The sequence below is a fragment of the Diospyros lotus genome, chromosome 13 (genome assembly GCF_014633365.1).
Source record: "Diospyros lotus cultivar Yz01 chromosome 13, ASM1463336v1, whole genome shotgun sequence".
Taxonomy (NCBI): Eukaryota; Viridiplantae; Streptophyta; class Magnoliopsida; order Ericales; family Ebenaceae; genus Diospyros; species Diospyros lotus.
The window spans coordinates 6,208,921-6,220,713 of NC_068350.1; the positions used below are offsets into that span (position 1 = coordinate 6,208,921).

Consider the following 11,793-nt stretch of genomic DNA (forward strand, 5'->3'; position numbering starts at 1 on the left):
CATGATCAACGACAATGTTAACAAGGATAGCGTTTATGAAAGTAATATTAGTAGCTCTTGTTGTAAGTTGGTTAATTTTATAAATTTTTTATTTTTAATTATTTAATTAGAAGGATTAAAAAATGCTAATTAAACTGAATTTAATTTGGGTTTAGTTAACATTGTTTGACCTAAAAACTAACAAAAGGTGTCTCAGCACAAAAAATAAACTATAAAAATACAAGTAAATTATAAATAATTCCAGTGTAAATAACCTAAACTCCAAGGGTCGGAGTGCAATTTTCCGTAGTTACTTTGAAATTTGAAATTTTCACGAGCTCGTGGATGTCACGTGAGCGAGTGGGGGTAAATGAGTAATATTTTCGGCCTCTTTACAGGCAAACCAGTTCTTTAAATACAGCCTCCATTTTCGTCGATCTCTCTATCATTCTCGCTGCCCTGTGTCTTGGCTCGTTCCTCTGCCGAGGGTTTATATTCGCCAATTCGTAAAACCCCTGATTCACTTTTACGAATTCTTTTACCAATTTCAATGTCACTCTCCTGAGATCTCAAAACCGGGAATTCTTCGGCCTCTCTGTCTATTTCTAGGGTTTTTCTGGCGCTCAATATTTATTTGAATTACACTTCTCAAAGCGTCAACTCTTGTCAGATTCACTTCAAATCACCGGTAAGTCTTTGCATTTTTTAATGTAAACGAGGCGTTGGGGTTTGTTTTGTTGATTTTGCTGCAATTCAGTTCTAGGGTTTCCGTGAGAAGCTGGGATTTCAAGGTTGACAAGCCCCTAAATGATACGGGGGTTTGAATATGAACGATGGAGGTAGAGAGGAGAGTGTTAAGAGAGAGAAAGAGGGAGGAAACGAAGCACGAAGACGAGCCGGAGCGGACGAGTTCGGCCGAGCCGTGTCGAGGATTGCAGTGGCTCAGGTATGCGAGAGTGTTGGGTTTGAGAGCTTCAACGAGTCTGCTCTGGAGGCTCTCACCGACATTGCGGTTCGCTACCTCCGTGACTTGGGGAAGACGGCGAGTTTTTATGCCAATTTAGCTGGTAGGACCGAGTGTAATGTGTTTGATGTTGTGCAAGGGTTGGAAGATTTGGGTTCATCTAGCGGGTTTGCGGGTGCTTCTGAGATCAGAAATTGCATCACTGGTTCGGGTATGGTGAAAGAGCTTGTTGAATATGTGGAGAATGCTGAGGAGATTCCATTTGCTCAGCCGGTTCCGCACTTTCCAGTGATGAGGACTCGAACTATGATCCCGAGTTTTTTTCAAATGGGTGAAACACCACCATTCAAGCACATTCCACCATGGCTGCCAGCATTTCCTGATCCTCACACATATATACATACACCAACCTGGAACGAAAGGGAAACAGATCCTCGGGCAGACAAAATTGAGCTTGCCAGGCAGAGGAGAAAGGCAGAGAGGTCTTTATTGAGTTTGCAGCAGCGGTTGGTGGGTCATGGTTCTGAAATAGCTTCCACTTCAATGGATGCTGATAGAAAATGCAAGGCTTTACATGTTACTGAGACTACGAATCCATTTTTAGCTGAGCCTCTACAAGATGGAGAGCAAGATGTTTCTTTGGTTCCTCTGCCAGCTAAGCTTTCGGATAAAGCTTATACTGAAAACCATGTTTCTGTGCTAGACACGTTCACCCCTGCTATTGAAGCAGTAAAGTCTGGTTTTCCAGACACTGGTGATATTGATAGAAACATTCCACTAGACAAGAGGCCTGCTGTTCGCTTGAATTTCAAAACTGGGAAGAAGGTATTACGTGAATCTTTAGATGTGAGTCTTCTTAATCGAGGTTCTAAGAAATCAGCATCTTGGATTGGGCGGGATGATGAGAAGGATGACAAGAAAAGGAGAGCTGAGTTAATTCTTAGACAATCTATGGAAAATCCACAAGAGCTTAGTCAGTTGTAACTTAAGTGTTGTTGGATGGTTTGCATGAGGAATGTCATTGCACTCTTCAGAAAGTTAACGGTCCAAGAAAGCTGAAAGGTTAAAGGGCATGTTGTCATCAGTGGTTGTTATGAGAATCCTGTTGGAAGAACATTGTAGTCCCAGGTGAAAACAATTTTTTTAAGGTATGCTAATGCATGGTTGAATCTTGGCCATGCCTTTAGTTTGCAGACAATTCTTTTATATGAACCAAGCTTCTCTTTTTCCACACTCCAAATTTGAATGAATGCTGTATTTATGTGCTTTTATTTTTATGAACTTTATCCCAGTTGATCTAATATGTTACTTCTTGTGTTTGACTTCCCCTCTATGGCTAGGATCAGCAAAAGAGCAGTGGAACTGTTAATATGAGTAAATAATACTATGTACAGCAAAGAATTAATTGATTTTATGTTCTAATGGTAGTTTTATTTAGAAAGTATTAGATCAGCAAGAGTAGAAGATGCATAACAGCCATAACTCCAAAGAGTTTCTAGCAGGAGGTTTGGAACTGAATGCATTGAGAAATTATTTAAGCCATTTAAAATAATACCAAAATTTTAAAATAAATTTCAACTAACAGGTAGTTGTATAGGAAGTTCCAGGTAGTAAACAAGAACAACAAATCCAAAATCCTTTTATGTTAATGGACTTGCTGCTTAGATTTCTTGGCTTCCCAATTGAACGGTCTTCTGTTGAGCCAACGTGCATCAGTTGTGCATATTGTACCTTTAAGTTATGTTTTTCGATGATGGACAAACTCTTATGAGTGATAGACTAATTGTTTTAAGTTGAGAAAATTGAAGTTGTGCTCTCATGAGATTTTCAGTAGTAGATCAGTTGCCTCAAGGATCACTTGAAGTATTCAGGTGAGCCATCAGTCGCTTGCCCAAGTGTTAACTGATAACAAGTTGTATATTGGACACCATCACATTGGTTGCCTGAAGGATTGATTGAAGGATCAAGGTGTATCACAAGTTGACTAACCAAGGACCGGGCAATAAACCTCAGATTTTGAACTCAATCAGGGGGCAGTTAGTCACCTGAAGGGTAGAATAAAGATGTTGCTTCTAAACATGAACCAACTGAACTGTATCTTAGAAGCAAGCGTCTTTTCAATAAACTAATTAGAAGCATCAGATGATTGATTAGCTGCCTCCCTGAAGGTTTAGCAAGCAAAGAAATTTAATTCTATAATGGTTCAACCTCCTGCTTGGTTGTTTCAGTTGATGACATTTTGATTCTAGAAAACATCAGTAGAAGTAGTTGGGGTTCTAGGGGTGATGCCAATTGAGGCATCAGTTGCCTGTTCAAGGCACCTGATCCGTCAGCCATGGCACGGGTCATCTGATCAAGGCATCAGCCGATTGCTTGGAACAAAATTTCAAATTTCTCTAACCCCACCTACCCAATGAAATGCATTTATGCTATTTAATATGAATGTTGAATGTCTCACGTTGTCTCAAAATTCAAATTCTAGATATAAGGGGAAGGTGAATCATTGAAGACAAAAACAAGGTAGAAAGAGCATTAATGGTTGTTCAGTGGTGGATTTTCTACAAAAACAAGGTAAAAAATGACCCCAATTTTTTAGAAAATTACTGTACAAAAATAGAAGTTAAAAAACTTATTAAAATACAAAAGTTTTCCAAATAAAAAATAGAGAACTGGATTTTCAAAATTTCCAAAATTTAGTTGAATTTGGCAAAGTCATTTTATGGATTTTCTAAATTTTTCCTTGCTACTGTGGAGATTTGGAAAACCCAGTTCTCTGCAAAATGTTTCTTAAATAATCTCCATCTCCTTCTCTAATGCAAGTTATACAAAAGAAAAACCTCTCTCTCTTTTCTTTTAACATATTTTCCAATTATCTAGATTGGAAATTACTTTTTTGTAATTCAAATGTTTGAACTTGTTTTCCAAATATTCCGTGTAAAATAAGAAGTAGAGATATTATACAAAGTTGAAGGCAAAAAGATGGAAAACATTTTTCACAACTAAACAACTGTCATGATCTAGAGACAAGGGTAGAATCGGGAATTGCATGTAAGGGGAGTTAGAGGTAGTTAGAACCATTCTAGAGGATAATAATGTAAATAGAATGTATGGATTGGCAGGAAGCGGGAACTAGTCGCGGGATCCACTATATAAGGACCCATTCCCCTTTGTAGTGGGACATCGAGAATTTGAATTGAAATCTCATCGAATTCTCCCTCAATGTTCTTCTCTCTCTCTCTATTCTCTCGTTTCCCCTTCTTGCTCAAACGGCTTCTGTAATTTCTGTCATCTCTTAAGGATTTGACAACAACCCCTTGATTTTAAATATTCCCTCAAGTTCATTAAAGAACTTGTTAGAATTGGGAGCATTGACAGCCTTGTAATCCTCACAAGAAACTGATCAAACACCCCTCAACATACTCTCAACTCACGCGACCAACATACAACCAATACAACAGTCAATAAAGAATAGAAATAAAAGCATAAACAGAACAAGAAAGACAATCAAACCACATGAGGAGACATTGGTTTTTATCCTGATTCATGCCACGTAAATGACACTACATCCAGCCTTAGAACCACCTTTGAGAACAGTCTTTATTTACAAGAATTTAATTAGTACAACAGTGGCCTTTCTCTCCCATCTATTTTGAGCGCCCCAATTGTTTTCCCCCGAGATTACAAAGCTAACAGCATTCTAGCCTTCCTCTCAGAAACAATCAGCACTCGCAAACCATAGAATGAAAAAAGTCTACTGTACACACCTCTTGCCCTCTATTTATAGAGTAAGGCGGATATCCCAATGAAGACATAAACATATTTGCAGTTTGACCCCCCAACTATCACTAATTACAGATTGAGATATAAATTTTTATTTAATTTTTCATTGGCCCTCAAGTGCACTGTTTTTACTAATCTTCTTATCCTATACTCGAGACAACACTTTAACAGAACTAGGACTTTCGTTGCTATAGATTCAATACACCTACAATAGGAGGGTAAAAAGGCTGAAACAAGACAAATCTTGATTTGTCCTTTTCAAGGGAGCATCATAAGGAAGTTATTTAATGTCAAATAAGAGATTTCTTAGTTACAAACATTACTTGAGAAGAAAAATTTGTGAAATTGTCTTGTTTAGTATATTCTTTACTTTGTCTCTTTGTGTGCATTTCATTTGAGTACAAAAACATCAACACTATTGTAGTGTTGCGAGGGCAAGTGGTGACTTGCTCGATAATGTGATGTTCTTGGTGGGCTTGTGAAATCAAGTGTGTGGTTTTTGGTGAGTCTGGGAAAGCCAAGTGTGGGGTTTTTAGTGATTCTTTGAAAGCCTAGTATGTAGTATTTTTGGTGAGCTAGTGAAAACTAAGTTGGGGGGGGGGGGGCTTTGAGCGTGCCTGTGAAAACTAAAGTGTAAAGTTATTGCAATAAACTTGACATAGGTAGCAAGAGGTGTTGGACCACTATTAGTATTGTTCCTTTTGTGTGGTGTGTTATTTACTTTCCATGGCATTTACCTTGCTATCTAAACACACTCAATTTGTGCAAAAATTTTTCCAGTATGGTCTAGGGCAAGCAAAGTGTTTAGGTGGCCCAAGGTGCGATGGAAATCATCTTGTACCACTAGGCTAGGCAACTTCAATCAAGTGATGCCTAGGCAAGTGCCTCAGATGAGGTGATCGACATTGCAGGCACTTGCCTAGGCTTAACCAAAAACAAAAAGATGAAAGAGCCCGCACTGGAAGTCAAAGAAAATCAAAAGAGGCATGCAAAAAGCCACATGCGATCCAAATACAAAGAGAAAAATAGAAGCAAAATTGGAAAGAAAGGAGAAAAATCACCGTCGAACTCAAATTGTTGTCACTGCTAGTGTTAGCAGTCATTCTAAGTCTCAGTTTCTCCCATCTTTATTTTTCTATAGTTGGATCGGTCATCACAGCCTGGATCTAAGGAGGCGAGCTAGAGAATAGTCTGCAGAGGTTGGGTAGAGTTGCACATCGACAGGTTCTGACAAGTGACTTATGTGCCTATGAACCCCTAGTGTGTGACTGCATATGGCTAACCCTTCCGAGTATTGTTCATCATCAGCAGGCTCGCCTTTGATAGATAATCCTCTGATGGCTATACCTTTCTCCAAGGTCCCTCTGGTCTAGTGTTTGTTGCTTAATAATATGGATGAGGCCTCTGGATATTTTGTTGCTGAGTGCTGATGCTTTATTTAGTTTAGTCTTGTTGCTACTATATATTTGCTTTATATTTATAATGGTATTACATATGTTTTTTTTTAATAATTTTTTTAGTATTATTACTGCTACAACAATGGCTTATGAGTAGTATGTTTTATCAAGTGGAAGTGGGAAAACAGACTTGACATGGAAATAATTTTTTGTAAGATCCTAAAGATGGAAATTCTGTTAAACGTATGTTTTGTGAGAAAGTGACAGAAGGCTAAATATTTAGCGCAAAATAACACCAGGTTAATTTTTTTTTCATGTTATTTTATATACATTATCTGGTTTTCTTTTTCATGTTAAAATATGTTTTTTTTTTAAATTATTTGCCAATTTTGTGCCTTGCTTTGTTCAAATAAAACACTTCTTTTAGCACTTAACTTAGCACCTTGAGCAATATAATGTCATAGCGCCTTTCACCCCTAACTAGCTTGATTTTTCAATGGTAAAACATACATTGTTTATTTAAAACACGCCTGTTAAAATTTGGGGATAAATAAAATATGAAAAATTAAATTTTTAGAAGACCCCATTCAACTCTCTCTCTCTTCTTCTAGTCTTCACCACATACAAGGGACCAACATCTTTATATTTCAGAGGTAATTGGATTTTGATCTCCCTAAGGATGCCTTTGATATTCAAGAATAAAATTGTTGTGGGAAGAAAATGAATCCAAGAATGAAGTGTAAGATCTAGTCCCAATTCATTATTTGGTTGTTATTGTAAAATAATGTGGAATAATGACCATTGCCATTGACTGTTTGTTTAGGGTAGTGTTGATGTTCAAAGCAGCCAAAATTATTACAAGAATGAAAAATCCTTGAGAGAAATGTGGATAGGGGTGAGAGAATTTAAACTGAAAAGGTAAGGAGTGATGTTAAAGAGCTGTAGACATGTCAAATAAACGAAAGTATTGGGTTAATGGGTTGTGCTTGTGAGAGGAGTTGGATTGGCAATTAGGGGCTAGGGTGGAGGGGTGGGGGGCTGAGTTAGTAGTTTCTAGGCTGGGGAGGGTGGTAGCAGGTAGTGGTTGGGTCAGTTAGGCTGGGGAGGGAGGGAAAGAAGGTTTTTTTTTTTGGGGGTGGGGGGGGGGGGGTGGGGGGTGTTTGTGGCTTTGGGTGGCAGGTGTTGCAATGGAGGGGCTAGGGTTGGGTGGTTACTGTCACAGCCCGAGGGCATTACTGTATTAGTGGTTGGATAGTATTGTAATTAGGAGTTGGTATATTGGTAATTAGATCCCAAGCTGCACATGGCCACTTGGGAACTAACAACAGGGAGTTAGTTAGAAGAACTCTCTGGAGTGTAACCAAATCTCCTATAAATAAGAAGCTATCTCACGAGGATGAGAATCATGTGAGGATTATTCCACTGATCTTTTCCCTCATTTTCTATTCAATTCTGTCTCTCTCTTTCTCACTGTGACTCTCTTTCTCTTGAATTCTCTTGATCTTCTTTTCCGCCAACACTCATCTCTTCCTCAATTACAGAAGAGACTCCCCTGTCAGATCTCAGATCTGGCAGTTACTTTAATGGATGGGCTAGGATGGACAATTTTTGGCTGCTGGTTCTGTTAGCAACTCATTATCCACGCTTTTGTTTTTTCCCCATCTCTCTTATTGTGGCAGGCAGAGAATAAAAATGGTAAAATTGGCGTTCTCTCCCATGGGAGAGACAATGGTCATTTTGTTCCATTTAACTTCAAGCAGTTGTAATGGACATACTACTCTTACAATGGAGTAAGATAATGGGGTTTAACACCATTCTAGTGTGTCCCCATTGTGGGATTGACATCTTGGTGAATAATAGGTTTTCACAAATGAAATCTGTTTATCATCCCGATTCATTTTTGTTATGGTTCTTATGTCATCGTCGATTTGAATGAAGCATTTTCAGCCATTTACGTGTAACCATCCTTCTTCCCCCTACAATGTTGGATTTGAGGTGCTGAGTTTTGATGCGCGTGTATATAAGAGAATTTGGCATTTTCAAGTTTTGCTGGATTTAAACCCAGATAGTGTGGCAATAGAATTGAGCATTATGCAGTTATACCCAACACTTCCCAACACACACACACACGGCATCCATAATGGCCTCCTCAGACATACTACTTGTGTTGTTGTGTTAACTTGTGACCATACTTACATATGTAATGACATTCATCTGTGCATAATATCATTCATCATCTTGCTGTAAATACTATAATTTGTCATCTTGCTATTATTTAATGCCATCTCCTCACATACTCATGTATGTCATTATTTATCATCTAAAAGTAAGATGAATAATTTTTGAAGTCAATGAATGTATAACAAATTTTTTACGGAATTGTGCTGATCTTGAAAAAAGAAAGAAACAAACCCCCCCCCCCCCCAAAAAAAAAAAAAAAAAAACAACAAAATTACAATGGTGATTACTTTTTCCCATTACATAACTACACCATGACCAAGTGAACCATAATTAGTATATGATTCTGGCCCGTTCCCTCATTCCAAATGCAGATTAAGTTTTTAGACAATGTTTGTGATCCAAGTGTGATAGTGTTGCAACTGAGACTTTGAGATACGGCCAGAAATTTGTCCATCCTTCTGCTGGATTCACTTCTCACTGCCCACAATTTCCACTGGAGGAATTGACGTTGAAATGGAACATACTTGCGCAATAGAGCTCCTATATTTTTGAAGCAACAATAAGATTTCCCTTCTAGGCTTGAATTGACCTATTTCTTTATTTGTTTTATTTAATTTTTTTAATAGCTAAATTGGCTGATAATTTAACCTGTAATTTGTACTTATTGTCTCTTGTGATGGGTGCTGCTGATCATTTTTCACTGGTATCTAAAAGACTAGAACTCTTGAAAATTTTTATTGAAGGTGTGCTGTATCTTGTGCTTTTCAAAGAGTGCCATGTGGAGGATATTTTATCCCCTTTTGGTTTTAATTGGTAAAGGATGGTTCTGATATTGATAAACCTGTTGGGCCTCATGGCAAAGATTGCTGAAAATCTGTCTCACTTCATGATCTGCAACAAATGTTTTGTGTAAGTTCTATCCTTGACTGTTGAGCTTGTAATTTTTACTTTTACTGGATAGGGTCTAGGTAGTATGTTTTTTCCTTTTCAATTTAAATGAATTTGTATCATGCATTCATAATAACTCATGGTAATTCTTTAGGTAAGACCTTCCATTAAATAATCAGATAGCTCATGTTTCCAACCTGTTAGTTGACTCTTAAATATCGATTTCATTGTTCTACTTTTTGGGTGGAGAGTTGTGTTTATTTTTTATTTATTATTATTATTTATTTATTTATTTTTTTTTTTTTGGGGGGGGTGGAGGGGGGGGGTACGAGTGTTAAAGAGAGCCAAAGGTGATTGATTCAATGTAGTGTTATATTCCTTTGGACGCTAAAATAAAGAGACATTAGGTATATGAATAAAGACTACACCAAGCACTTTTCTTTTTCTTTTCCAAGATTATTATTAATGGTTTCTTAGTCATCAATACTCTTTCTCAACAGAATTCTTTGGAACGCATTTGCATCGCATGGTATGACTAAAATGCCTGGTTGATGGAATCCAAATTCTTTCTCTGCTGCTTCCAATAACTTGACAAGGGGTGGACATGGAAGAGCACTTAATGCAACCCGGAACTTCCTTGCTTTGCCGTTGCCAGTAGCTAGCACAGGGAAGTGGCATGCCTTAGGGTTCGCTTCATCCACGATTTTCTTGACACGGATGCTATTTCTGGCTTCCTTAACCCTAACAAAGCAGCTGTTGCTTTTGATCTTGAATTTAGATTAATCCATGTACTGTGATCTTTTCTTTTTGGATCTTTTCTCCACCGATCCAAAGGGTGGTTTCTTTTGTGTATTATTTTTCGTTTGTAGCTGGAAGTTTAAAAGGGATATATATGGAGTCTGAAGTAGGGGTTGCATATTTATAGATGAAAGTGGTGCTTGTGGTGTCTCATTGTCTCAAGCCTCATTTATTGTCAGCCGGGTCCAGTCCTTCTTAGGGTCCCAAAGGTTGGCCTCTCCTTAACAGAACCACGAATAGAAGGGGATGTTACAAATGGGGGAGATGTATGCTGGTGGAAAGAAAGCTGGCCAACTTTTAACATAAGTAGATCCCAAAGGAGAAATGAATGCTCAAAAGTATATAGGCTCGTACAAAATGTCTATGGTGGTGCTGCCTCAAATTGTTTTGATGGTCGTGGCCTAGGGTTCAGCCATGGAAGTTTGGGTGGCTGCATGTTAGAAGGAAAAGAACCGTTGATTAAAGGTATTGTAGCGGGCAATGTAGTTTTGTTGATTTATAGCTTTTAGTGGCAAGGAATGTGGAGATCAGAAGCAGCAATGGGGACTTGATGCAAGAAAAAAATTGGTGACTTGTGATCGAAGGTTGAAATTGTTTATTGTCTCATATATGCACGTGGTGCATCCTGCACTCCATTTTATTAGTCAGCAGGTGAACGTGAAAGTGAATCTACTTGTCATAGGTCTCCATTTGGTCGCCTTTTTATCGCATAGATTCTCTTTTTACAATTATCTTTCTTAGCTGAAGAAAGGGTTTATTGAGTTCTTCTCAAAGGAAAATGAAGTCGCATAGCCTTCGGACTCTTAAAAATTCTTTTTCATTCTTCAACTATGTGTGGACAGATGAAGAAAAAGTTCCATATGAGCTTAATAACATGGGAAGCCAAATTCCGAAGAGTAGAGTGGCTCCAATTTTTAAAGAAAAATAACAATTATCTAAACAGCAATACAGCATAAAATTATCATGGCCAGAACACCCACAATCACTAGACCTCCTTGTATCTGATGTCCATTTTTTTTTTTTTTTTATCAAAAAGATAAATATGTATAAATATGAACAAACTATATAAGAATGCACTAAACATACCCAGGTAAAACAAGGTATTGAGCCAATTACATGCGACCCAAAGCTAGAGATTCAAAATAAATCAAAACGTAAAAATATATGATAAATTTTACTTTGTATACATATGTTTTAATTTTCCTAATAATGGTCTCTTTGTTGGGGGTAATGTTTTGAAAAATGAGCCGGTTGTGAGCATTCCACAAAAAATAAATCGTGTTGCCAGAGTTAACTCTTTTTAGCTTGCTTGGCCAAGAAGATCCACGAGCCTCTTTCTTGAGCCTCTTGAGGGCACTAGCAATTGTAGACATCGATCTAGAAAGATTAAGCCAATCCCTAATGTTGCCCCAAACAAACGAACTGAAGAAGCACTAAAACAATAAACGACTGATTGATTCTTCTGCAACATTGCACACCAGGCAAGACAGATCAATGTCAAAAAATGTGATCTTGTCTCTTGTCAAGAGATTGGATTTGGCACAATGCTAGAGAATAAATGTATGCTTTGGCACCAGGCAAGACCTCCAAATCACTAATGCCCATGGCTTAATCTGAGCTTTAGGCCAAAAAAAATCATATGCAATAGGAAGGTGCACATTAGTCCCACGAACCTAGCTAGCCAACAAAGAAATTACTGTAACAAATGACTTTTGTCGATGATAGATCATGTCGCTATTAACCAGCAACCGTTTAAAGAGGGTCGAGTCATTTTTCTTACCCAACCTATCCCATATGGATGAGGAA

The 11,793-nt window shown here is 37.9% G+C and overlaps 1 protein-coding gene across 3 annotated transcripts; it reads left to right on the forward strand.

The window, feature by feature from the left end:
* The first annotated feature begins 407 nt into the window (after positions 1-407).
* LOC127788619 (transcription initiation factor TFIID subunit 8) lies at positions 408-10,800 on the forward strand. Of its 3 annotated transcripts, XM_052317109.1 has the most exons (4): positions 409-667; positions 737-2,091; positions 9,045-9,210; positions 9,690-10,800. In XM_052317109.1, exon 2 carries the CDS (start codon positions 806-808, stop codon positions 1,925-1,927), a length of 1,122 nt encoding a protein of 373 aa, XP_052173069.1. In that variant the 5' UTR covers positions 409-667; positions 737-805; the 3' UTR covers positions 1,928-2,091; positions 9,045-9,210; positions 9,690-10,800. The 3 variants fall into 3 exon arrangements, with proteins under 3 accessions (XP_052173068.1, XP_052173070.1, XP_052173069.1); XM_052317108.1 differs by having other exon boundaries at positions 408-2,091; XM_052317110.1 differs by lacking the exon at positions 9,045-9,210 and having other exon boundaries at positions 408-2,091.
* Positions 10,801-11,793: the final 993 nt, after the last annotated feature.

Bases quoted from the DNA above. Each gene is read 5' to 3' on its own strand.
- LOC127788619 (XM_052317108.1), top strand. From the start codon at position 806: ATGAACGATGGAGGTAGAGAGGAGAGTGTTAAGAGAGAGAAAGAGGGA.